Source organism: Hippichthys cyanospilos, chromosome 9, assembly GCF_059441005.1.
Source record: "Hippichthys cyanospilos isolate Australia breed blue-spotted pipefish chromosome 9, RoL_Hcya_1.0, whole genome shotgun sequence".
In the NCBI taxonomy this organism is placed as follows: Eukaryota; Metazoa; Chordata; class Actinopteri; order Syngnathiformes; family Syngnathidae; genus Hippichthys; species Hippichthys cyanospilos.
In genome coordinates, this window is record NC_142377.1 from 2057520 (window position 1) to 2085000 (window position 27481).

The 27481-nt window shown below is 38.0% G+C and overlaps 2 protein-coding genes across 2 annotated transcripts in view; one reads left to right on the forward strand and one right to left on the reverse strand.

Moving 5' to 3' along the window:
• Window positions 1-4149: 4149 nt before the first annotated feature.
• On the reverse strand, window positions 4150-7881 carry g0s2 (G0/G1 switch 2). The gene is made up of 2 exons (XM_088422534.1): window positions 7731-7881; window positions 4150-5264 (listed from the first exon to the last, which is right to left on the reverse strand). The coding sequence occupies exon 2, from the start codon at window positions 5208-5210 to the stop codon at window positions 4860-4862; it is 351 nt and encodes a 116-aa protein (XP_088278660.1). The 5' UTR covers window positions 5211-5264; window positions 7731-7881; the 3' UTR covers window positions 4150-4859.
• Window positions 7882-10992: 3111 nt separating this feature from the next.
• Window positions 10993-27481, forward strand: part of lamb3 (laminin subunit beta 3) — a 47142-nt gene continuing 30653 nt past the window's right edge. The window contains exons 1-4 of the mRNA XM_088423043.1: window positions 10993-11540; window positions 16046-16106; window positions 16201-16245; window positions 16794-16948. Coding sequence (XP_088279169.1) covers window positions 16221-16245; window positions 16794-16948 — 180 coding nt within the window. The 5' untranslated portion in view covers window positions 10993-11540; window positions 16046-16106; window positions 16201-16220. The remainder of the gene's footprint in view (window positions 11541-16045; window positions 16107-16200; window positions 16246-16793; window positions 16949-27481) is intronic.

The following is a 27481-nucleotide window of genomic DNA, read 5'->3' on the forward strand; positions in this document are numbered from 1 at the left end:
AAAAATTGTAAACACAATAACAGAGAAATGAACAAGTAATAGTCATATGAACAAGTGCAGGGCTCATTTAAAATATGACATTAGTAACTATAAATGTTGATTGGATTTTTAAATGGTTAATATTCTGGAGTGAAAACTTAAAAAAAAAAAAAAACGTTTTCAGACTTACCGTAAATGAAAAATGACTTGTCAGGCATGATTGTGATGGGTGAAACAGAGATCCGGAATGCAGGACAAAGGCCAGGTGTGGCTGTATGGCAGTAGTATGGATGTGCAAGATGTCTTGTAAGTGAGAGTCCGATAGCCGTGTTCTCACACGGTTCTTATTTGAGTTCATAACCGAGAATGTCTTCTCACACAAATATGTCAACCCGAACAAGCTTAGCATTTTCTTACCAAATGCTCGAATCTCTCGGAACTTGTCCTTATCCAGCTAGCGGTAAAAGTTGTAAAATATTGCTGCTGTGAGATTAAACTAGCTTCAAGATATTTAAGTTTCTCGCTGCGTTCATTACCTGTGATCTTGCCATATACGTCAGCATGTTTTGTTTGGTTATGTCACTTCACAATGAACACTTTAAAAACAGCCTCTGTCTCTTTACAAATGAAGCACACACAGTTGTTCCGTATTTAAGTGAAGAAACAGTCCAATTTCCACTCATGCTTGAACCGTCGGCCCTCGCAGTCAACTTTCGTTCTTTTGTTGATTGTCGCCATTTTAGAAAGTTAGGGGCTCATACAGTCAATTACTCATACACTAATTTGCTGTTCCTAATTGAGCCTATAGATGGCAGCAATTAGCACATGCACGTAACTGTGCTGCTGCCCTATGTATTCATTCTCCATACGAGCCAGACCTTATTGATTTTATGACAGAGGCTGCGGGCCGGATGGAAATTGACCACGGGCCGCATTTGGCCCCCAGGCCGGACTTTGGACATGCCTACCCTAAATGGTCATACAAAAAAATCAGAGGTGTCAAACTCGTTTTAGGTTGCAGGCCGCACATAGGAAAATCTTTTAAACAAGTGGGCCGAACAAATAAAACCATAGCATATATTTATCTAAAACGACAATTTCAGATTTTTTTTTAAATACTGTTCAAAATAGTACAAACACAATGTCACTAATAATGACAAAAAATTAACATTACTATTAATCATAAAACATTTTTATACTTCACAAAATCATCTTGCGGGCCGGATTAAACCTGTTCAGGCCAGAACCAGCCAGCGAGCTGTATGTTTGACATCTACGCTCTAAATTGTCCTTAGGTGTGATTGGGTGCAAGAATGATTGTTCGTCACTGTGTGCCCTACGAGTGACTGGCAACCAGTCCAGGGTGTCCCCCGCCTACTGCCTGAAGACTGCTGGGATAGGCACCAGCAAGCCAGAGACCTCAGTGAGGCTAAGCAGCTACATGCATAATTCTATAATGCATAGATGGATGCATTACGTGATGTATTGTACTTCACTATAAAGTTAGTAGCGTTAGATGCGTCTGTTATTTACATGTCACACTTCTGTGTTCTGGATGAGACCGGGATTATCTTAACAAGGATGGAATCATACACATAGGTTGAACTGTGAAGTGGATGAGCTAACCACTCCCAGCTGCGCTGTGAAAATCAAACAACCAAATAAAAACACAAACATATGCCAAGGACATTAAAATATGTAAAACCGCAAATTAATCAAGTTGAAGTACTCACTTCCTTTCAAACTCCTCTCTCCTCATCTTTACAACAAACTGATGTCACAAAATGATAATATAAAATATGATCAAAATGACTTTTGATTTTCATATTTCTGCCTTTTGCGAAGTGTGGAAGTTGTCTGCAGCCAACTTCAATAATGCCTAATATGCATATCATATTTAATCTTAAATTTAGGGAAACGATATTTCTGTTTGATTTAACCTGAGTGATCAACTCAGTGATTTCTATGGTGCTATCTGCAAGTTGAAGGTCCCAGGCAAAGATAAATTAAAGCAATCTAATTATGCTAGAAAAATCCCCCACAATTTTGCTTGGTATGGGCTACCCCTGCTAAATGGAGTTTCTTACCCTGGTAGAAAATGAAACCAACAAGAATATAGACCTTTATCAAAAAAAAAAAAAAAAACGTTAGCTAACGACATGAGCGTTATCTTTGTTGGCATAGCTAGCTCACGTTAGCCACGTAGCGAACATATCCAAGCTTGCTAGCGAATACCCAATTATAATGGCGGCAGCATTTAGCTAACTTACCTAATCGTGCTTTCTGAGATTCGACAGAGTTCTTAAAGGCAACCACCCCATGATGTTTTGGCTTCCCCAATGGACATGAAGAAATCCTTCAAGTGAGGCTGTCCAGTTTTAGTCGAGCTGATGCGACAGCCTAACTAACTCCCTCCTGGAAGGGTGAATGGAACGGGGGCGGCGGGTGCAACTCGAACTTTTATTACCTTGATGTGTTTGCGATCACTCATGTGGTAGTAATAGCAGTAGTTATTTGACATTGGTAGAAGTAGTTATTTGATATCTTTAGCAGGTCGCAAACCGTCAATCCACCCCGGTCCCGACATTGATCGAATCAGTGGACCACTTGCAGCCGGACATTGACATGCTTAAATAGAGCCACGCCCACCCCGCATGCATAAACCTGAAATCAATTGTAGGCAATCCCAACTCATACCGTGAGCCCCATCCAGGTAAATAGTCTCGGGTGAAACGAATGATCACAAAAACAAAATAAACTGAGGTTAATTCAGCGGAAAGTTCTACAAAGGCCATGGGTGAGGGTGAATGGCTGCAGGCTTTAGCTTCTTGAGCCTGTGCTTATTCATTTTATTTGTCCGTGTCTTATTCGCCGCTAGCTTCTAGCAAAGGCTACCTAATGCAATCTTCTATGCTCTCTAGGTTATGTGGCACTGACAGTTATAGGACGTCCCTCTGTTTTTTAAATTTAGCGGCAGTCAGAATGATTGGTCAAATACAGTTTATGTAGTTTGCGCAAGGATGGTGAAAGAAAAGTAACATGGCCATTTATTGTGAATTGTTAAGAATAAAAAAAGTAACGCGGCATTTTTTTAATGTAGCAAGTAACAAGTACGATATTTGCGTTTTAAGTAGGGAGTAAAAATAAAAAGTTGTCAGAAAAAAATACTGAAAGTTCAAAGTACAGGCAAACGTGCGGTAACGAAGTATTTGTACTTCCGTCAATTCTATCCGTCAATTTTATACAAGACTTGAAAAATCTGGTCCGTCGTGGACTCCGCCACGTCAATTCCACAGTTCAGCAAGCACCACACAGGAAAAAGAATGTGGTCTACATCCGTTTACAAAAGCAAAATTGTGTTCTCCTTTGCTGATTGATTGAATGAATCCAAAAGCGAGTGCAAGCTTTGGCCGAGTGTGCCACTGCCATCGAGACAAAAGGAGCTAACACTTTCCTCCTGGGAATCGGCCCTAACGTGTGTACAAATATATATTACTGTTTGAGTCACGATTAAATTAATTCACTTCAAAGTTAAAACGAACGTTGTATGGATGTATTCACCCATTGTAAATGAAGCATGTGTAAGATATTTAGTATGTACTTCACTATAAAGTTAGTAGCATTCAATGTTTTCATGTATTCACATTTGTTTCCTGTTTTGAATTAATGTGTCAGTGCATTTGATTGACATGCACGCAAGAGAGGAGGGGAGAGTGCTAGACTCATGCTGAAAGAAAACAAGAGAGAGGATTTGACCATGCACTGTTTTAGCACGGCATTCACAGCTTCACAGTGGATGGGACCCGTGTAGAGTCGCCTTCGGAGACCCAAGAAGCCCTTTCTAGGCGTATACAATGAAGTGTTCCAAGCAAACTTAATACAAACGACTGAGTTGATGATCCCCGCACATGCGTAGTTTGGCTCCCCAAGAAATGTTAGGAATGTTGGACGCTGCGTGGCGCAACTCGACGGATCGCAGACGCAAGCAAACTTTTTGGTGCGTCCATTGGAGCGGAGCGGAGCGTGGCGTACGTAGTGAAACTGCCAGGTTTCATCTCAGCGGTTGTAGATCAGCAAGTAAACATTTTGCCCCATACTTTTCTTCGCCGATCACATGGTGTTTTTTTTTTTTTTTTGGGACACACACACACACACACACACACACACCACTTTCAGTCTGAAAATGCATTGTAATGCATTACTTTACTCTCATTTGTCATGAATAAACTACTGTATTACATTTGTGTGTGTGTGTAATATATGACATTACGGCTTTACAGTAAGAAGACTGGCTGCATGGACTCTTTTCTCTACACCATTGATGTCGAACTCCAGTTCTGTATGGCCGGCATCCTGCATGTTTTCCAATTGGTTGCCATTTTGAAACGAGTGAGGCCAACCAATTGCTATTTTTCTCTCCCCAACACACCTGATTCAAATGGTGAGCTTATTATTAGCAAGTTCTGCAGAAGCTCTAAAATGATCCTAATCAAATGAATGAGGTGTGCTTGAGAGAGAGGCTTTGAAAACATATAGGGACTCCGGGACTGGAGTTCCACACCTGTGCATTACTTGGTAAAATAGAAATTAAACCTCATTGATGAGTGCAAAAACATTGAATGAACAGTATTTCAGAATTTGCGAAGTGGGGCATAGGTCAAACAGTTTCCACAGGCTAAACATGAAAAGTGCTTATGCAAAGGATAACAACTTGGCATTTACAAGAATAATGTACAAGTGCATATGTGAGCAGTCACAATTCTGGGACCTAGGATTCAAATGCAGAGGGCACTCAAAACATGTGTACTCTTTTCATGTTTCTAATTAAACGTGTATGTTGCACAACTATGTTGTTTCAAGAGCAGCCTCATATAAAGGTGTTAGCTTCTTGAAGCAGGTAGCCGATACAACAAACTTCTTTGACCTTGGATTTTGGTGAAAGTCATGCTTTGGATCGTGTCCTGCACTTGCTCTTCCTTTTTCTCCTGCACCTTGACACCGCATTGTGTCATGTAAGCAACAGCCATCTGATCTTTGGCCATCATGAGGAGCATCTCTGCATCCATTTGTTCTCCTGAAGAAAATGGGCGAGACACCTTCTCAATCAGTCCGACGACAGTCCCCAGTGTTGCAAACACAGAACCCATCAAGTAGACCTTGAGCAGATGTCGGCTAGATTTCTGACTGAGGATCTCCTTTGCAAACATTATGAAGTCTTGCATTCTTTCCATATCCAGTAACTCTTCGGGTGAAATGCAGAAGTTGGCTTGAGGCGCTTTTACAATCTATTAAAAAAAAAAATATAATAATAATCATTACACTGACAATCAAATAGTTGATACAAAGGATAAATTTGCATTTTCATTAGCTTCAGCCCTGCTTGTAAAAACTATTGTACTTCTCTCTGTAGATAGACGACTGTATTGTAACACTTAATCTGAATTAAAAGTTTTAGTCCAAAATTAAGCCTCTCCTTATGTGTGCATGTGTCAAAATTTTCTATCAACCTGCAATAGTTGACTACAGCTCCCATTTTATTAAAACAATAAACTAATCTGAGCAGAGTAGGTGCAGCATCCATAAAGCCATAACTCATATTTAGTAATGATTCATTTCACATGTGCTTGTACTGCTGAGTGTGTTTGAAAATGTCCTCTGTAATATGCTTGATCGTCTTGTATTGCAGTCAACCCCTGGGTGTCCGGGGATTTTTCATTGACCTTTATATCACCCAACTTGGACTGACTTTGAAAGGGTCATAACATTGTCAAATATAAATATATATTTACTTTCAACTCCTCAAAATGTGTGTAAGATATTTAGTATGTACTAAATACTATATATATATATATATATATATATATATATATATATATATATATATATATATATATATATATATATATATATATATATATATATACACAGTGGTGTGTAACCCCGTGTTACAGCGTACCTGGCTTACGTTTTATTCATGTTGCGATGTGCAAGACTGAGTTTTTTCGTTCCCTCTTTAAAGCATTTTCCCGGCTTTGCAACAAAAACAACTATCACGACCTTAGGGGGTTGGCTGTATTTATGTTGTTTTGCCTCCATCTGCTGGCGTTTTTAGGTAATTGCACTTTTTTACTATTGCCATCAAACTGCTTCCTTGCAACGTGTCGCTACAATGCTGGACTAGGGAATAAGAGCATAACAAGCTGCGCTCAAAGGTAAATAAATCCTTTCTATATTTTTTATTTATGATGTTTTCTGATTGTGTACATGTATATTATATGTATGTAGCACTTACTATACTATTTTGGTACCAATTTCAAATATGTATATTCAATGTTAATGTTTTACCTGGGGTTTTGCACCCATTAGCTATTTAATATAGCTATTTCATATGGGTTTGGAGTTCCTGTTACGATCCCAACCTATGTTAAATAGCTAAGGTGTTTAGAACCCCAGGTAAAAACATCAACGTATATATAATATACATGTATACAATCAGAAGACATCACAAATACAAAAATATAGAAAGGATTTATTTACCTTTGAGTGCTGCTTGTTATGCCCATATTCCCTAATAAGGGTTATCTCCAGCATCGTTGCCATATAAATCATCCTTTTACTTCTCCCTTTAACATCACCAGGAATCTTGGAACCCATGGCAAACCCTTTCAATTTTGAATTAAGCAGTAAAATGCACTGGAAATAAAGTTTTGTAACCAATCACAATGGAACAAAGTTTTACCGTTCTGCCATTTTGAAACAAGTGAGGCCAACCAATAGCAGATCACGATCTCCGTGAGGAGACGCCGACCAATAGCAGACTAGAATTGTAGTGACGCGTTGTAGGGGCGGCAACTAAAAATAAATGTAATTACCAAAAAACGCCTGCAGATGGAGACGAAACAACACAAATACAGCCAAGCCCCTATGGTCACAACAGTTGTTTTGGTCGCAAAACTGGGAAAATACCATAAAGAGGGGATGAAAACACTCAGTATTCCTCGTCGCAACATGAACATAACATAAGTCAGGGACGCTGTAACACGGGGGGCCACTGTATATATACTCCAACGCTGTTTTGTTTCAAAGAGTTTTTTTTGAGAAAAAAACGTTAACAGCTATTCATTGCTGCAGATTTCGCAGACAAGAATGTGCAGATATGTTATGCGTTGCATGAAATACATAAAAGCTTTCCTGCAACATTTAGTTCTTGAATCGGATTCTTTTGTCAACTACAAGTCCGACAATGAATAGCAGTCAGGCTAAGCCACTCAATGATGTCATCGAAAGGCTTGCAAATGTCATGAATTGTTCCGTATCGGATTTTCAATTTGTCCAAAAGTGCCAATATTTCCTACTTTTAACGCCAGTGAATGAGCTAAATACGAAATCTACAGAACGGCATACTGAAAGTTGACATGTTTTGACAATGTGCAATATTTTAGCCCAGTGAGTTTTTTTGGTATGCTTTTCCTTTGATACCACACAAAAATGTCTAAAAGCCGGAATTGGGGCAAATTTTTTTCCCCAGAGGTTGAATATGCTTGAAATGCATGCAAACTTAAAATAACATCTTTCAAGGAGCTTGAAATGAACAAGGTCCAGAAATAACTTATTGCAGACATTTGCATGAGCAAAATGTGGCATATACTACTTTAATCCACGCTCATCTATGTTTTAAAAATTGTGAAGTTCACCTCCATTGTCCATACCAAGCAATGTTTTTTTTTACTCACATATTAAAGAAAACTTACTGTTGTTGTTTTGTTGTTAATGAGAGGCTCATCTTAATCTTGGCTTGCAGTCTGTATAAGGAACTTACTTTGACTCAATACATTTATATCCAAACTGTCCCCACCCATAATGTGCCACTTGCTCAATATTTATGAGTCTGCTGGGCGTCTGTGCCGCTGTGCAGTGCCTGGGCTGATGTCCAATGCTCTTGTGACAAGAGGTCCTTGCCCCATTGAATGTCACATCTCCTATTGAGCAACTTTATTGCTCAGACAGGTGGTACTTTGTAGAGTTCCAAGCTAGTTATAAGTAATTATTTGTTCAGATTATTGTTTACCTAATAATTGAGAATAAGACTTCACAAAAATGCTACTTTTTCTGCTTATTTGCATGGCAGCATTTACCATATTTCTCCAAGGTCAATTTTATATAATATATTTGTCCAAATATAACACATGGTGTGTGTTATTAAAATGACAAAATTACACTACTTTTAGATGCATTTCTTTATCATTTATTATTTATTATTACATACCAATTATATACTGTTGCAGTTATGGGGGGAGAGGATGGATAAGACAAGTGTGAGGCAATAGACCAGGGGTGGCTAAGTCAGATCCTCCAGAGCCACAATCCAGTCTGTTTTCGATGTTTCCCTTTATTTTGTTTGTTTATTATCATTTATGTTGAGAACGCACGCTACTGCTTATGTTTAGTAAGCGATGAGTGTTTATTCTGTTTGTGTTCGTTTGTGTAGAGGTTGCACTTTATAGTTAGTAGTTGTTGTTAGTTGTTGCTAACCTGCTAATGTCGGCTAAAAATACAGTAAATTCATAGATTCAAGTTCGGCAAGTGTTTATATGTTAGTAGACTGACTTGAGCATTGTTGTTGATTTATTATTCAACAGATACTACATGATACACCATATATGAGCCAAAATAAATGTGTTCAACGTGATGACTTGCATACTCTTTCACCGGAGTCTTGGTGCAGATAACCAGTCCTGAGAACAAATTCTCAACAAACTAAGTTATATTAGTTATTTAATGAATATACAATAATGTTAATAATGTTAATAAGGATAATGTAATGTTAAATAATAGGAGAAAGGAAATAAAATACACAAAAATACCAAAAAAAAAAGGATTGTTTATGCTTACTACGGCTATATTGGGGCGTAGATAGCAATCTAGGAACTGATTCAGACTTCGCGGGGGGTTGACACCCCCATTAACCGCGAAGTAGGGGGGATCACTATATATATATATATATATATATATATATATATATATATATATATATATATATATATATATATATATATATATATATATATATATAACATATATAATATATATATGGGTACGGCCTGACCATAAAAGGATGGATGAACATAAATCCAAATGACTGAAGACACCACAGGTGCATAATTTACTCACATACATGTGGGTGAAATGCACGCTTAGGAGGTGAGTAATTTACTCACATAAATGTGGCTGAAATGCGCGCTTAAGAGGATATACATGGAGGTCTATGCCGTGTTTGAAATGAGGATAGACTGTGAGGTCTATGCCATGCTTGGAAACCTTGAGGATACCAGTGCCTATCAAGTAAAGCGACAGAGCAGTCATAGGTGTCAAACTCAAATGTTGATTTGACTTCAATTTCCTGGCTAAATTACCAAACTTGCAAGTCAAACTTAAAAAAGGAAAAAAAAAATCCCAAACTCTCATTTAAAATGCTTTGCTGGCCTCTGATTTAAAAACCAGGAAAGCGTGTGACAAAGACACTCAAAATGTATTTGACTTCACTGTCATACCGGCCCTCTTACAGAAACTATGACTACAATGTGGCCCGCGATAAAAATGAGTGTGACACCCCTGGAGTAGTCCATAAAACTGCGAAGACGACATTGGTGTCCTGTACGTACTTGAACTCTGTGTTTGAAATGTTGTGCCCAAAACGTCATGTGAATGTGAATTGTGTGAAAGGAGACGACTGTCTCATATAATTCAAATGGGATTGTAAGTGACAACTCTTTGTAAAAGCAGAGGCAAGAATACTCCGCCCTTTTTGGTAGAATAGGCTTGAGTATCACCACATTGAGAAATGTATTGCCACCCCTGCTATTGAACCTTAATCTAATCACATCTAAACCCTGGGTTCATTGACTGAGCCAAATTTACCTAAAATATGGGAAATGCACTGACTGACCAGGGTCTGCAAATTGCAGAGCTCTACAAGATTTATATTCAATCAACACTTCTTAACGTGCTCAGGACCCAAATCATTTAGTGATTTCTGAATCAGTTGAAGAATTTAAAATCCTACAACATTTTGGGAGCTAGTCCTAAGCCTTGAGCACCAGAGTAATAGTCAGAAGACTGTTGCAAGCTTCCTCCATCCATCCATCCATCCATCCATCCATCCATCCATCCATCCATCCATCCATCCATCCATCCATCCATCCATCCAGGGGGCCTCTCAAGTGTGGCTGAAGCAGGAGAACGACACTGGCTTATTCCTTGCTATCTGTTGAGTATTTGCCCTGAGAATCGAGCCAGGGAACCTCGTAATCGTCTGTTCTGTAGTTTTTAGTTGATACTTCGAGTTTTTCCCTCGATGATAGGAAGCTTTCTGTTGTTACTTTTTGTAGTTTACCGTCGTTCTCATGTGGGCGCCGCTCCCCTATGCCTTTTGATGTGTATTTTTGTATAGACTATTTTATGTCTCTCTTTTGGTTGTACCAGATTTCTCGGCGTACAAGTCAAGATTTTTTCCTCATTTTCAACCCCTGCTGTATATTGGGGTGGTTTCACTGATTCCCGCACATCTCAAAACAGATTTTCATCATGTAGCCAAATGCATTTTAGAAATAATATGGATAATAAAACTTTGTGATCACCACAAGGCCACACCAAATGGCAAATCATGTTTTAATCACACAAAAATCTTAAATCAAATCTCGCATTCATGATAATTCGACCTTAAAAAAACACACACACACACACACACACACACACACACACACACACACATACACACGCACAAATGTGCAGCAACATTAAAACAAGCAAACTTTTGTAGATGATGACTCAGGATTGAATTGTCAACTTAAAAAAAAAAAAAAAATGCCCAATTTCATCTGTTGAGATGTTTAGCTTCTCCAGATTTTAAAGAATTAAAATCGCAGATAATACCTGGTATTGGAATTTACTCTCCAGTGGTCATCTAACACTTCTGGAATATTTCAGGTCAATATTTTGTAAGGTACTGTCATGGTTTGTTGGGTTGTGGGTTTATTTTGAGGGGTTCTGTTTCTGTTTACGTTTATAGTTCCGGTTTCTGCCCCTGTCGCGTCTGCCTGCGTTAGTTTTGATTTAGTCCACCTGTCTGTTACCTGCGCCTCGTGTCCTCCAATCTGCTCCCTTTGCCTGTTGTCCCTGCCCAGCTGCCATGTGTTAGTTTGATTAGTTTGTGAATGTATTTAAGCCTAGTGTCTGTTACAGCCCGTGTCGGATCATTGTCTCTGTCACGTCATGTCATATTGTCTCTATCGTATTGTTGTCTCGTAGTCCCGTCTTGCCCCGAGTCCCTCAGCTCCGTGTTTTCCTGCCAGCCTGTCCATAGTGTTTTGCTTTCTGTTTTGCCAGCCTGCCTGCGCCCTTAGTTCGAGTTTTTTGCCGTCCTGTTTTTCTCGCTTTTGTTCCCGTTCGTTTATAAATAAATGGATTTAATCAACCCCCTGTCCCGACGCTCCCCTGCTTTTGGGTCCTCCTCCTCTGCAACCATGCCGGCCTCCTCAACCGCCGTACTCCCCCGTGACAAGGTACTGGTTGCTTTGGTGATTTAAAGGATGAATCTGACAAAACTTTAACGGCCTTTTTCTCAAAAGTAGGATTTCAACTTGGAGACATACACAGTGCTGTAACTTTGTCAATTTTTGAACTACCACCATTTATTATATATCTCTTTAAAGGCAATTTTGTGTAGAATGAATTGGTTTCTCAATTTTCATTATATCCAACATAAGCCTGTTTGTGTGAAAATGGATCACACTCACACACCTACACACACACGCGCTCTTATTTGAAATAAGATACTATCAGTAAAAAAGATAGTAAACGGGATCCGAAACAACAGCTTGCAATGAAAAAATTGGAAATTAATTGAAAGTCAACATCCATCTAAAAGAATACCTAAATTTGTGGATAACAAAATATAATTTCGCAGGCCAGCTTAATACACAAAAAATAGTAAACCTGCAGGAAAAGCTAATGACAGGAAAGGCAGTCACAATCTCTACTGACAGTCAGTACGTTTTTTTACATGTCATATATTCGCACATTACTGGAAAAATAGAGGGATAATAACATCTACAGAGTCAGCAAAACAAGCAGCTAAGAGGGGAAAAAACGGTTTGGGGAAGGCTCATCATGTGTCACAAATTGAAGATGAGGAGAAAAAAAAATGGACTTGTAGTCAGAGAAATATGATAAGCAAGAAAAAAAACATGCCAACAATTATGCCAGATTTGAGCATTTTCTCTTCTTTCCGATCAAAATCAGCAACAGCACATTTGTTGGATGACTCTAAAGGTAATTATGCGGTAATATCCTATTAATAATTAGCGTAATTGGTTCATGAGTAGGGGCAGCTCTGTGGACCAGTGGTTAGCACGTCCGCCGCACAGTTTACAGGGACCGAAGTTCAAATGCACCTCGCTTCGGCCTTCCTGTGTGTTCTCCCCGAGGCTGTGCGGTTTCTCTCCAGGCACTCCGGCTTCCTCCCACACTCCAAAAACATGCACACCAGGTGTTCTGGACACTCTAAATTGTCCTTAAGTGTGATTCGGTGCGTGAATGCTTGTTCGTTCCTGCATGCCCTGCAATTGGCTGGCAACCAGTTCAGGGTGTCCCAGGCCTACTGCCCTAACACAGCTGGAATAGGCACCAGCATGCCAGTGACTCCAGTGAAGGGAATCTGCTCGAGAAAATGAATTGATGGATGGATGAATAATGAGGTCACCAACTTGGTGCCCCTAAGGATCACATGAGAAAACCACAGGGCTGTTCTGTAAAGAGCTGAGTCGAACATTTTGATTACAAAATGACAATATTACATTTACATTACATATTGTACTTTATTTACATATTTACTGTAAATCTCTCTTAAGTATTATGAGAAACAATTGACATGATCGATTTCTTCACAAAAACTGGTAGCCCTTTGTATTTCTCAGAACCAATGAAGAAGTTGTGAGTTACTAAGTAGTTGGTGATCCCTGTTATAGACCATAACTAGAATTGATCTCAGATATGTAAAATGCAGACCATTGGTTGTAAATGATAAATGTGATCTTTTGAGCTTTCATGTGGTGGCATCTTTCGTCTATTACGTTAGGTTATGTTATTGAATGTTTTCTCATTTATACTTGGTGATTCAATATGTCCTGTCATCCCAAAGTTGCAATGTATGGTAAGACTCAGTACATCATGTTGTCCGTATGTTTACATCATATAAAAGACATCGATAGAGTCAAAATTAGAAGAAAGGTTTTGAAAGAGTGTCACTAATTCCGAACTGGAGACTGTTGCTCTCAGCTGTGGTCGGAGTGGAATTGTACAGCATTTAGTCACACAGACACACAAAAGCGTGTGCCAGATCATGACTCAGAATGGCTTGTGCAGGAAAGTAGAATTACTCACCTGTATCTTAATCAAAGATTTGACAGTATGAGAGCGCTTATTCTTAAAAATAATGTAAAAGGATGCCATGCAAAGCTTAACACTCTAAATCCCCATGTTTAGAGATTATTTGATTTTTTGAGTAATGTATTTGTGTCTGTTGTAAAGGTAATAAAGTACCTTCCATCAGACAAAAGTGTTTTTACTGAACACTTTGAGAATACGGTTGATCCAATCCAATCTAATCCAACTTTATTTGTTAAGCACTTTAAAACAACCACAGCTGACCAAAGTGATGTACAGAGAAATAAAAATAAAATAAAAGCCATTTGCTTTCCAAACAATGTGAATCAAAGAACAGTCGAAGACACAACGGTTAAATTAACCCAAAAATGGCTGTGGAATATGTTATTTTAACCATGATTACCGTCCTGACGTGTATAAAGAAGATAATCGCTGTAAAGCTAAAACTCGATAACCAGTCAAAATTCATATGATGAAACTCAAATATTATTGTTTTGAATGTGATACACTTGTTTTTTTTTTTTTTTTTACATTCTTTTCACAACTGGACTTGTACAGGCTAAGCATTGTTTCCATTTTTTTTTTTTTTTTGCAATAAATTCAAAAAAAGGGAAGGAACACAAATCCAGAATGAATCCTTTCTTGCTGAAATGAAGTGTGCAATAAAGTATACTGAAGTCATGTACGATATGCTGACATCTCACCTGATACTATATAAGTTTATCATACAACTTTTGGGCAAGTTGTGTTGGTAAGAAGTGTACAATGTCAGGGACCTTTGACGTATCGTTAAGGAACTTTCCCAGTTTTATACATTTTTTTTAAATTCCAATCAGTGTTAAAATTTCATAACTCCTTTCTATAACCTTGAACTGATGCTGAAAAGAGAAAAAAAAATTGCTACTTTACAAATGAAGAACACTTCAAGAGACCAGCTGAAGGCATGACGGTACTTGTCTGAGATGAAAGGTCTCTGTTTGTGCGCGTATGCGTGTGTGTGCCCACATTGAATCACAGGACACACCTAATGCCTGGTATTAGTAAGCTTGTCTGTGGTGAATACAGGAATATGATGTGCATGTGTTAAACTGGCCTTGAGGCTACCTTTGTAGACAAGCGGGGAAAACCCAAACACCTTAGGGCAACTTGTGTATGTAGTTCATGTGTTGTCATTGTTTTACAGAAGAACACAGCAGCGACTGTTACTTATTCTTTTGTGTGTGTTGAATATAAGTGGATCCTTACAAATTCAAAGCAATTTAATCTTCCTAAACCATATTTCATGAGATTAGACTTAACCCACTCAACGTTTTAAATAAATAAATAATAATAATAATAATAATAATAATAATAATACAGTGGTACCTCTACTTACGAATGTCTCTTGTTACAAAAAATTCAGGCTACACAACACCTCTTCCGTGATTATAATATTATTAATTTAAAAGGTTTAGGAGCAGTTGGATAAGGCTATTTACATGTAAATAACACCCCTTCTTACAAAAACTTCATGTCATGAAATGACTTCAATAAATTTCATAAGTAGAGGTACCACTCTAATAATAATAATAATAATAATAATAATAAGAAGAAGAAGAATAGAAAGGCGGCACGGTGGCTGACTGGTTAGTCTAGCTTACAATGCGAAGGTCGTCAGTTTGACTCCAACTCCACTTCCTGGAGTTTGTCCAGGTTCTTCAGTTACCTCCTACTTTCCAAAAACATGCATGGTCGGTGTGTTGAGCATTCTACATTGTCCTTAGGTGTGTTTGTGAGTATGAACGATTGTTTGTCTTTGAGTACTCTGCAAGTCGTTGGTAACCAGTTCAGAGAGTACCCCACATGGTGCCTGACGACATCTGGGACATCATGTGCTTGCGACGCTTGTGATGGTTAATGTAATGGTTTGATGTCGACGAAAAGTCACCTTGATTTGTTACATCTCTAATTCTTACATTTTCTATGTATCCATGGATAATTTCACCAATGGATGGATGGGAATCCATCCATCCATCCATCCATCCATTGGTGAAATTATCCATGGATACATAGAAAATGTAAGAATTAGAGATGTAACAAATCAAGGTGACTTTTTGGATGAGTGTCTTATAGACTGATTGCTCTTAACATCAATCCCTGCAGACACTATAGGCCTTCTGTAGAGCTTCAAAGTAATATTGCACTCCACTGGCTGGCCAAAATGGAATAGTTAATATAGTTTTTCTTTTTCAATGTACAGTGCCATGTTGCAAGAACAAAGAAAATGAAAAAGACTTAAAACCTAATCTCAAGTAAGTTCTCGTGAGGTACTTATAAGTGAGTGTACAATATGGACGTCTTGTGTAACATCATTTGTGAAGGGCACACCAAACATTTGTCAGATTCCGAATTTTTTTTTTTTTTAGATGAGTGGACTTCTTACTACATTTTGACACATACTATAAATGTCAGGTATTTTCTCTCAGTTTTATGGAAAGGTCATATATATTGGCAGTAATCTTTGTGGGGTAAAGTCTCATAGTAGTGTTTTTTTTTTGTGTGCGTGTGTGTGTACGTGTTGAATCATGGAGAGAAGGGAGTGGTGCTGAAGGGTGTGACTGACACACACTGTCATATTGTCCAGGTGAGTCTCCTGTGTGTGTATAAGCAAGTCAGCAACTCAGAGCGTCGGCTGTGAATACAAGGTGACTCTCAAGTTAAATTTTAGTCAAATTTAAGTTCTTTTGTATCAACTTCTTTTTGCCGATAAAAGCTAACATGTTTGTTATTCTTTTTCAGGCTGGGAATAGATCGTAAAAATGGCACTGCTTTTACTTCTAACTGGTGAGTTTTTTTTTCTCTTAAATTTTTCTCCTTTTCTTTTCTCGGGTGCCTTCTTTCAAACACAAATCTAATCTTCCTGTCCATAAATGAATGGGATCTTTCAAGATAGTAGCTAATATACCACACATACCAAACACAAAGAATGAACCTGCATGCTTTCTGTCATGATGGCACATGTTTAAAGAGTTATTATTGCACGCAGGAATTAGTTGGGGCCTGCTTTGCCATTCTTTTAAGGCTGATTACGTCGACAATCACACATTTAAGGGCCCTACAGTAGTTACTGAGGTAGGTAGGTAGGTAGGTAGGTAGGTAGGTAGGTAGGTAGGTAGGTAGGTAGGTAGGGAGGTAGGTATGTAGGTAGGTTGGTAGGCAGGTTGGTAGGAAGGTAGGTAGGTAAATATGAATTGTTTAACACATGACCAAAAAAAAAAAAAAAGAAATGGATCAAACTTTTTAATGGAAATGGGATGAATTTCAATGTTTTATCTTTGACGTGGTAGGCTCTTGAAAGTAAAATAATGTAATGTAACTAATTCCTTTCTCAGCTGCGGTTGCAGTAGCTCAGGCCCAGACGGACTGCTCTCAAGGAGCTTGTTACCCACGCAGCAGTGACCTACTTGTAGGTCGGGCGGATCAGCTCCATGCCTCATCCACATGTGGGCTGACTGCTTCTGAAGTGTACTGCACCCCATACCAACAGGTACAAACTGGCAAAATTCCAATGAACGCTTCCAGCACAGAGAGTGGTGTTGTTCCAATGAAGCTTTTACTGTAAGTTGGGATCTTATGACCTGCTTGACGGCCATCAAAGATATATTGTAAACAATGCATGTTGTTTATTATTTAGCAGTACTGTACATATAAACACATTTACCCCTGGGTATCTGGGGATTTTACACTAACCTGGCCTTACAGTGTTATCACCCAACTTGGGCTGAAGTTGAACGGGTCATAACATCATCAAATATTTCACTGGCAGGAATATGCCGGTATAAAGTTATGCGTTTCATGAAATAAAACGCTTCCCTGCAACAAAATTAAAGCTTTCCTGCAACATTTAGTTCTTGGATCAAAGCCTCTTGTCAACTACAAATCCCACAATGCAAAGCAAGAACTTTGCATTATTAGAGTCAGGCTAAGCCACTCAATAAAGTCATTGAAAGGCTTGCAAATGTCATAAGTTGTTTGCTAGCGCACCTCCGTGGTTTTGGGGTCTCAACACTAACATTGCTATTGCACCAAGTTACGAGTTGCCGTTTAAAGAATTAATGGAAAAATTGGGTCAAAGTATGAGAAGATTCATTTTATTGTCATATGTATAGTAATTGTTATTCTGTTCAATTCCCCGAGCAGCAGACTGCATTCCACAATCGAGCAATAAATAAATTGCGATGAATAGCAATAAACAACAAACAGAGACAAATGGTGATAATAATGTACTGCAGAATATAATGCAAAAAAAATTTTGTGCAGTAGGAGGCAGATTAGTTCGGGAGGTATTTGTTGAGAATCCGGATGGCTTGTGGATAAAGTTGTTTGCCAGTCTAGCAGTCCTGGCCCTTAGGCTCGTGTAGCGTCTAGCTGATGGCAGCATTTCAGATCGTTTTGTGGGTGTGTCTTGTCCTTGATGATGTTGCATGGTCTCTGTAGAACCCTGGTGTGGTAAATGTCCTGCAGCGAGGGTACGGCTGCTCCACAGATGCGCTGTGAGGTCATGATCATACGCTGGAGAACCTTACTGTCTTGTGCCATGCAGTTGCCATACCAGACTGTAATGGAGGTGGAGAAAGAAAACATCAGGTTTTTCGATAGGTCCAAAATTGACAATACTTCCAATTTTGAATTGCAGTACAGTAAATGAGCCCGACATGGACTAAATTTGACACCTATTGGGTGTACCTCTTGACCTCCCATTTGTAAGCAATTAGAAGGGACGGTAGGGTGGCATAATGAAAGTCGACATGCTTTTATTGTATTGTATAGGCAATATATTACCCTAGTATTTTTTGTGTGTGTTTTTACTGTGATATCACACATCAAAAACATCTGAAAGCCTGAGTTGGGTCAAAGTTTCCACCACGGGTTAACAGCGCAGTAAGAAGAGTAAGAAGAAGAGTATGCAGCTTTTCATCGTTCAAAGCAATATTTCAATAAAGTGGTACCTATACGTAAGAATGCCTCTTGTTACGAAAAATTTAGCTTACAAAATGCCTCTGTGCAAAACCATTGTGTCTAGTGATGTAAAAAAAATTCCGGATACGAAAGACGACATTGTTGGCATATAATGATGAGACACAAGACACCAGCGCTCGCTCTAACTAGACTGTAATATAATACATCACAACCCGTGATTTCTATTTGTTACAGTTTTGATTGCATTTTTATAATGTATTTATATGCCGGCTATACAACTAGATCATTGCACCAATGTTAACGGAGGTCTTGCACTTTTCATCTTTACACGCTTCATCCACACTTACCACCAACCGTTCACATCCTATGACTACCAAACATAAAATTGATATTAGCTAACATTGGCTAACATTGGTCATATTCCCATAAAAACGGAACATAAATACTTAACGTACCACTTTTGGCTGTAGCATCTGATGTTAGTAACATAAGCACGTTGTTAACGCTTTAGTGAGCGGCGTAAATGACATCACACAGGAAGAACCGCATCCAGCAAACCAATTTTTAGTAAACTTGCATGCTCAAAATAAATATTATTGCTCCCATGGACTTGTAAATGGTGCCTAGATCACATTAAATGTAAAATAAAGACGTACAAATAAATCAGCCTCAAAAGCTCTCTCTCTGGACTCATCACCAACACACCCGCCTATCATAAGGCAAGTGTGTGAACTACATTCATAGTCAACTGCTCCTACTAATATGATTCATTTAAAGCTTTTTTTTCTTTACATGATGTGAATTTTGAATTCCATGATTATTGTGCACTAATCTAATTTCAACATATATTTGTAACTGTTTTTGATACATTTTTGCAATTTATAAATATTGTTCCTTTTAAAGGGATTAATAGGATGTTGGGGGCTTGGAACGAATTAGGCGACTTACATGTAAAAGAAGGCTCTACATAAAAAAATGCACGTGACTAAATGACTTCCAGAACAAATTAATTTCATAAGTAAAGTTGTCACTGTTCATAAAAAATATTGTAAATAGCTGTCAAATAGAGTTTCAATCTGTGGATTTGTTATAACCTTTTTATATTTATTATATGTCTCAACCGTTTACTCAAAAAAAAAAAAAAATCAATGTAGTCCAATCTTTGTGACCTCATATCTTCAAATGTGTCCCGAGCAATTAATCACATGATCAAGTGAAAGTCATCATATTTTGTAAGAGTGGGAATCTTTTGCTGTCTCGCGATTTGATTCAATTATGATTTTGAGGTCTCCGATTTGATTCAGAATTGATATTTTGGTTTTCAACTATTTTCAATTCAAAACGATTCGATTCTATCAATTAAAAATGATTTCTGCTTCAATCTGTAAAAGAACCATCATACTATGTGGGCCATTTTGCAAGACAGAATAACAAAGGGGGACTGTATTTATTTTTACATTTATTATATGTAAAGATAATGTCACTTTCTATCCGTTTTTGTTGTGGGTTTAGGTTTGTTTAGTATCGGTTATAGGTTCTCTTTTTCCCCTTTGAGCCTCATCCCATTCTGTCCTGCATCTTATTGGTTCCGCCTTTCCCACGTCCCACACCTCCTCAAGGCGCCATGCCCAACCATGACAGATAATGCTTTTTTGTAGTGTGGTCAACTGCTATTATTAACTATAGCTAACTACAAACCGCTTTTATATTATAAAATAAGGTGAAACAAAAATTTTAAAAAGGTAGATACATTTTCCTAGAGCTATTACTGCAATAAATAATCACGGAATATAATCAAGTACTGCATTTTAAACCATACTCATTTTCTTCACTTGTGCAATAATGAGCATTATCTGAGCCATTCATCCATGTGCAATATGTGTACTGCGTGCGAGAAAAGCCTCAGACCAAACTACAACTACATATGCTGTTGTTGTGTGTGTTTTAAACTGTGTGTTTTAAATATTGTATTTATATACTGTTATATTTTACTCTATTTATTCTGTTTTTTAACGAAATGCACTGAGTAGCACCCACATTTCGTTGTATGCTATACAATGACACTAAAGGCGATTGTGATTCTGATTCTGATTCATATTAATTAGAGCAGTTGAGACAGTATTTTCATTCATTTACATGTACAAATTTGTGTTATTTTGTTTTGTGGCCATGCTTGCAGTTTGTGCTGTGTTGATTACGAACCATTTGCGTTATGCTCTGTGTCAATATTTTTTCTTGGTTAGCTCATTAATTTCAATAGTACGGAGCCCCTAAAGGGACACGGAGGATTTCTTTTTTTTTTTTTTGCCAGATCTCACAGCTCAGACTGCTCCATCGCTGTGTTTGTTTTACTTTGGGTTCACTGACGTAGGAATTAAAATTAAAAGGAAAAGGAATTAAGATCCCGCAATAATTTTGTGAGATCCCACAATAATTTTGCAAGATCCTGCAAAATTTTTGTGAGGTATCGCAAACACAGCGATGGAGCAGCCTGAGCCTACACATTATCCATGGGAGAAGTTTATTGATTTTTATTTTCGTATTGGCCTAACATATAAAGACATCAAATCCGTTGTTGCACGTAGACATGGCTTTGACACAAGTGGGAGACATCTGAAAACAATACTTAGGGCGAGGAGGCTTTCTCGCTGTAATGGGTACTTGTAAAATTGGCAAGACAGCGGTTGATTTGGACTTTCGCAATCAATACCTCTCTGTCAAAACGTTGTCTGAACACCAATGATGCCTCTATCCCTCATGAACAACACAGACTACTTGCTACAAAGTCAAAAAAAGACATTTGCAAGATGTTCAAACTATCTTTTTCACTGAAAAGACACCATTGATCTCTATGCACAGCAGAGGCTGGGCGAGTTTGCAGGGACCGTCTGCAAATTACAATCTCACTACAACTGCCGTTTTTCAAATATATAGTTAATAGTTTTGTTCAATTTTGGTGATCTTTTTTTTATTAATGCTTGTTAATCATTAATAGCCTCATAATGAATCACTGTGCCCTGCAATTGGCTGGCAACCAGTTAAGGGTGTCCCCCACCTACTGCCCAAAGCAAGCTAGGAATAGGCACCAGCAAGCCAGCGACCCTTGTGAGGAGAAGCGGCTAGAGCTCGCAAAAAATATTGTGAGATCTCGCAGAAAAAATAATAAAATCCTCCATGTGCCTTTAGGGGCTCCGCACAATAGTCCATGCCTCAACAGCAAAGTGAAACTCTACTGTCCTTGCTGGGACGAGTATGAGCTTAGCCCAAGCTAGATAGCAAGCTAAACTCTGAAGTGATGACGCAAGACTTCCTCATAGTAGTTTGCAACTTTGAATGTACATCTTGGCCTCAACATCAGCAGAGTGAAACCAAAACTCAAATCAGCCATCTTCTTTGATCACACACATTCACAGCAGGTGTAAAAGAGAAATTTAAATTCGCTGACAATTCGACAGCAAGTACCTTAAACTAACATCTTACACCGCTTTAGCTTTCGAATATTACCTTAACAATTTAACAAACAACATTATACTGTACATACCGGTGTTGCCACTGTAGGAGTTTCCGTGACTTGATGGGCACGGATTTGAAGCACATTCTTTTCCCTCTTTGCAGTGTAACTTCCTGCAAGTTCACCACACTTTCTAGATCAAATTAACTGAAAGTGCCTGAAAGACAAAACGGAAACTGAGGAAAGTGACAAGACTGCTTTCAAACAGCGCAAGTTTGAACGAGCTGCATGGTGACGTCATGGCACAGAGCGTAGTATGGAAGCTGAGAAAAAGCGTATGGATTTCTGTTTTATTTTAATATCGATTTAATGACCTTTTATATCAATTTAAATTGTAGGAAAATGAGAATCGTGATTAAGATGAAAATCGACTTTTTGGCACACCCCTAATATTTTGGGTAAAAGCTCATTGACGTGATGGTAGATCGCAACGTCACTCACCAGTCATTTGTTTGCGATTACAACACAAGGAAGGTAAACGAGGCTGAGATCACGGTGAACACAACGACATGCACATTCAACAAATGTCTGTGGTAGTTTTGGCTGGACTGCCCGATTCCCCTTTAGTCACTCTGACTTCAGTGCCAGACCTTTTTGCAATAACACCCTTTAACCAACATTTTTATCTTGGGAACAGTCTGCAACACAACTCACCAGTCCACTTGCAGACTCAGCACAAATGTTCCAACATTACATATCAGTCATTTTTAAATGAAGGCCTACTTCCTTTTAGATCATGTAAAATGAGGCCCAATCTCACAAATGGGTGTGTCAAAAAGTAAAATTTGAGGTATTCCTTCATTCTAATTCTACACTTAATTACCTTTATATTGATAAATAATACATGGCGGTTCCTCAAAATCGACAAAGTTACAGCAGTCTGAATGTTGCCTGTTTGAAATCCCTACCTTTGAGAGAAATGCATTTAAAGTTTTTGGCACAAACATTTTTCAAAGTTCCAAAGTAGCAATCAATACCTCGGAAAAAATTTAACTGAAAAGTGGTAATTTGGCCCAGATGTCAAAAGTACGTCTAAAAAAATTAAGCTTAAAAATGTCATCTCTTATTTCATTATTGCTACTTGTGTTTGTGTTTGTCTTCATTTTTATCTCATTGCTTTTTCAATGGGGTCATATTACCCACATGGGAAATCAGAATTTTGAGTCAGGTTTATTTGTTTTAGCTTGTGACAAGACAGTTTTTTGAAATTTTATCATGGACGTTATATCGCAAATACATTTGGCAACAAAATGAAAACACTTTGATGGTTGAACAATTTTAATATTGAACGTAAGACAACAACAACAACAAAAACACCTCGGCCACGGTCTCGGCCACTGCGAGATTGCGATAGCACCCCCGGTCAACAATATAAATGTAAGGGTTCAGTGAATGAGCAAATGGAACTGGTAGGGTTCGCTGCCTTCAAAAAGGTTAAGAACCACTGGCCTAGATGGAACGTACATGGAACCTAGGGCTGCACAATTAATCAAATTTTAATTGCGATCATGGCTGCCATGATTGATTAAGCTGATTCTTGGCGATATTAAAGTATAAAAAGTCAAACACTTTTTTTTTTTTATTACAAGTCAAATCAAGCACTTTGGCATCCTGCCACTAGAGAGCATTGTTTCCCACGCTTGCATGACAAAAACATCTACTTTTTTTTTATCTTCCAAATAAATTATTTACAATTCTATATTTATTCATTTAATGGTGTTGAGTTTCTCACCTGATTCCTAATATGTACAGTGCTAGCTGTGAATTGAAACCCATTTTGAAAAACCCAAATGGCAAAAAAGTGGAATAAATTCGGTTTGAAATGACCGGAAATGACATTTTGACTGCTAATTGATTACAATTTGCTTAATATTAAATAATGTGCTTGGTCCTATTAAGTAGGCTTGGTTTTTTTTTCATTGGTTTGCACATAGCAAGTGAGTTAACTGCGTTGCCCTGTATGCCAAGTTTTTGCCATGTCTTGTGAATTAGTTTTAAATATTGTTTACATTATTTATTTATTTTAGTTTACTATTGTTATTATTTGTTAGTATCAAGTCTTGAACTCTTGTTTAAATACTGCTTGTTTAAAAAAAGCGCAATAAATGTTGCAATAAAAAGACATGTTGATGGATGACATAATGAATAATCGTGATAAATAATCGTGATTTCAATATTGACCAAAATAATCTTGCAGCCCCAATGGAACCCAGAACCATTATCCACTTGTAACCCATACACACATGGTACCCAAAAAGCAGGCATTTACGCTACAAGGGCCACAAGTGGACATGTTGGCAGGACACACACTGTTGTGAATCTGCCTGAAGTAATGACAATTATGTAGTGTGTGTAAAATCCACCTGTTTATCAGATGAAAACCAATGTTCATGTATTTATTTCTGTCCCTATGTAACTTTGATCAGACAGGGAGACGTGCAAACATAACAGCTTTATCTTACAGTCTTTATCTTACATTCACCCATGGTAAACAATAAAGATCAACAATGATTAGGTTCCAAAATCATCTTAGCTTTCGACTCAGTTTATGTGAGGAATGCTTTCTTTACTTGCTGCTGCAAAATAAAGGCTTACTTGTAGCCATGACAATATATGTGGGCGCCCAGTAATACATTTATAAGAGTGGGGAATCCTGATTAAAACAAAAATTGGTATGGGTTTTCCAGAAATGATTATAACACATTGTTCCAGGTTCATCACCTGAAGTGAGGGTTTTACAATATATATCCAGTATATATATATATATATATATATATATATATATATATATATATATATATATATATATATATATATACTGGGTACGCTCGTAACTCGAACTGCTCGTATGACGGGCAATCCATGTTAATTCATGAATGCGTGCAACGCGCGCAAAAACCTTAGGTAAAAACATCACGACTTTATACACATATTAAAAATGAGTAACATAACCTACTGTACAGTTAAATTCAATAACATAAATATACAAAGGAAAAATGACATTTACCTTTGGGGCGACGTGACTTGAGCTGGGTGGAGGCGGAGGGGAGCAGAGACCAACCTGCAGAATTTATTGATTTATTTTCTTAAACGGGAACTTTTCTCAAACTAGAACATATCACCGGCGATTTCCTTCTCTTTAATCCATAATAGAAGAAGCAACATTCCTTCTTTCGGTTTTTGACTCATTTTCTCTCCTTCCTTCCGTCCCGACCAGCTGTGCCATCAAGCTAAATAAAGGCGTTCGGCCAATAGCATATCGGCATTTCTGTGATTGACGTGACGCCGGCCAATAGCATCTCCGTGAGTGAGACCATGACTGACAACGTGACTGAGACAGTGACTGTGACATTGTAAGAGCAATATCGGTCTTCGTTGCCGTGACAAGCTTTAACTACTGATTTTGATGACGTGGCAAGGCGAAAATATATGAACAAATACAATGGCCGGCATGTCAGATTGCTCGTAAGGCAAATGGTCTGTGCGTAAGTGGGGGACAAAAAAACTCCGCGGACCACGCTCGTAAGTCGAAATGTTCGTAAAAGAGGGTGTTTGTAAACCGGGGGCCGACTGTATATATATATATATATATATATATATATATATATATATATATATATATATATGTATGTATATATATATATATATATATATATATATATATATATATATATATATATATATATATATATATATATATATATGTATATACACAGTGGGCCCCCATGTTACGACCTTAATCCGTTCAGCGGCTAGGCTCGTAACTCGAATTCGCCGTATGTTTTGCAATCCAAATCTATGTTAATTAGTGAATGCGTGCAATACATGCAAAAACCTTAGGTAAAAACATCACGACTTTATACACATTAAAAATTAGTAACATAATCTACTGTACAGTTAAATGAAATAACATAAATATACAAAGGAAAAATGACATTTACCTTTGGGGCGACGTGACTTGAGCTGGTGGTGGGCGGAGGTGGAGGGGAGCAGAGACGAACCAGCAGATTTTTTTTTTTTTCTTAAACAAGAACTTTTTTCAAATGAGAACTTTTTTTAAACAATGACTTTTTTTGTTTAAACGAGAACTTTTTTAAACGAGAACTTATTTTTAAACGAGAACATATCACGGGCGATTCCCTTCTCTTTAATCTATAATCGAAGAAGCCTCTCCATTTTGTTGTTGACCGAGGTCCATCCCCTGGCAAGAAAAGTCATGCCCTCAGAAGACTTGCTTGCTTTAATGGTTTCCTTGTTCTTGAGAATTGTATCGATTGTCGAGCGGTTACGACCACTCACTAGCAAGGTTAACTATGCGTGCGCCTCCTTCGTATTTTTTTATTATCTCCTGCTTCGTTTCTATTGTCATCATCCTCTTACTTCTCCCTTTACCGCCACTTGCAATTTTAGAAGCCATGTCTAACAGATGAAAGTTTGCAAAGTCTTCATAACAGACTGACCAGCTCATGCAATCAATCGTTTGATCGCACTTCAATGCCATCACTCGTGATAATTTTTCACTATTATACCCCTTTCGTTGACTACGGTCTTTTTAAATGTGCTTTATAAATAAAATTTGATTTGACTTGACTATTGTTGACAAATCACAGACACATATGAGAGCAATAAGTCTGCCTCCAAATATTTCCTCTTTTATGCTTTTTTATTTGAAATGAAGTGTAAATCAAATATGAGATAGAAGATGATCATGGTTGTTGTAAATTATACTTGCCCAATATTACAAGCAGCCCATATTTGTGTAAGTCCTCCAATGTTAATGTGTTAAGTTGATGAAAAATCTAAATCCAAACTAAATGAAATAAAAATGTGTTTTATTGATGTAGCCCAATGCATTTTAGATATAATATCCATGGTAAAATTGCCTCGTGTCCCCGAGGCCACACCAAATAGCAAACCATGTTTTACCTGACACAAAAATCTGAAATCAAATTTCCCGCTGTGATTATTTGACAAAAACTCTTTCTGTGCCATAGATGAGAATTTTCTCAACTACAACTACATTTTTTTTAATGAATTGGATAGATGACACTCTTGGCCAGCCCTCTTAATATTAGGCCAATCAAGCATTGTTCTTGAGGAGTTATACAGGTCAAAAAGGTGGGTGGGATGGCAGCAAAGTTGCTAAACTCCCTTTCACAGGTGCCCTTTGGTCCAGAGCTGTGTTAGAATGACCAACCTTAAGAGTCCAAAACAGAGTGGGAACGAAAGAGGACAAAAGCAGGCAGAACACTCACGCCTTTGTGGCAGCAGCTCCAGCCTCTACACCTCATGTTCACAGGCCCCTAATGCACCACAGCTAGGCCAAAGAATGGAGAATAAGATTTTGCTCGCTCAAAATCTGTCACTGCACACGATAGCCCTCTCCCCCCAACCCAACATCTGGATGTGCTGTCTGCTCTCTCTGCTTGGCGCACAAGTTAAGAAAGTGCCAGCCAATCAAAGCTAGCAAAAGGACATTGATTGACTGTTTGCTCTCCAATTAGACTGCTTGTTACGTTCACCCGGAAATAGCAAACGAGTTTGCCTAACTCGGACTTTGTTGGATTTATTTGGACACAATTTGTGCAC

What these genes read in the sequence shown, in the direction of transcription:
- g0s2 (XM_088422534.1), bottom strand. Translation starts at nt 5,210, where the DNA reads ATGGAAAGAATGCAAGACTTCATAATGTTTGCAAAGGAGATCCTCAGT.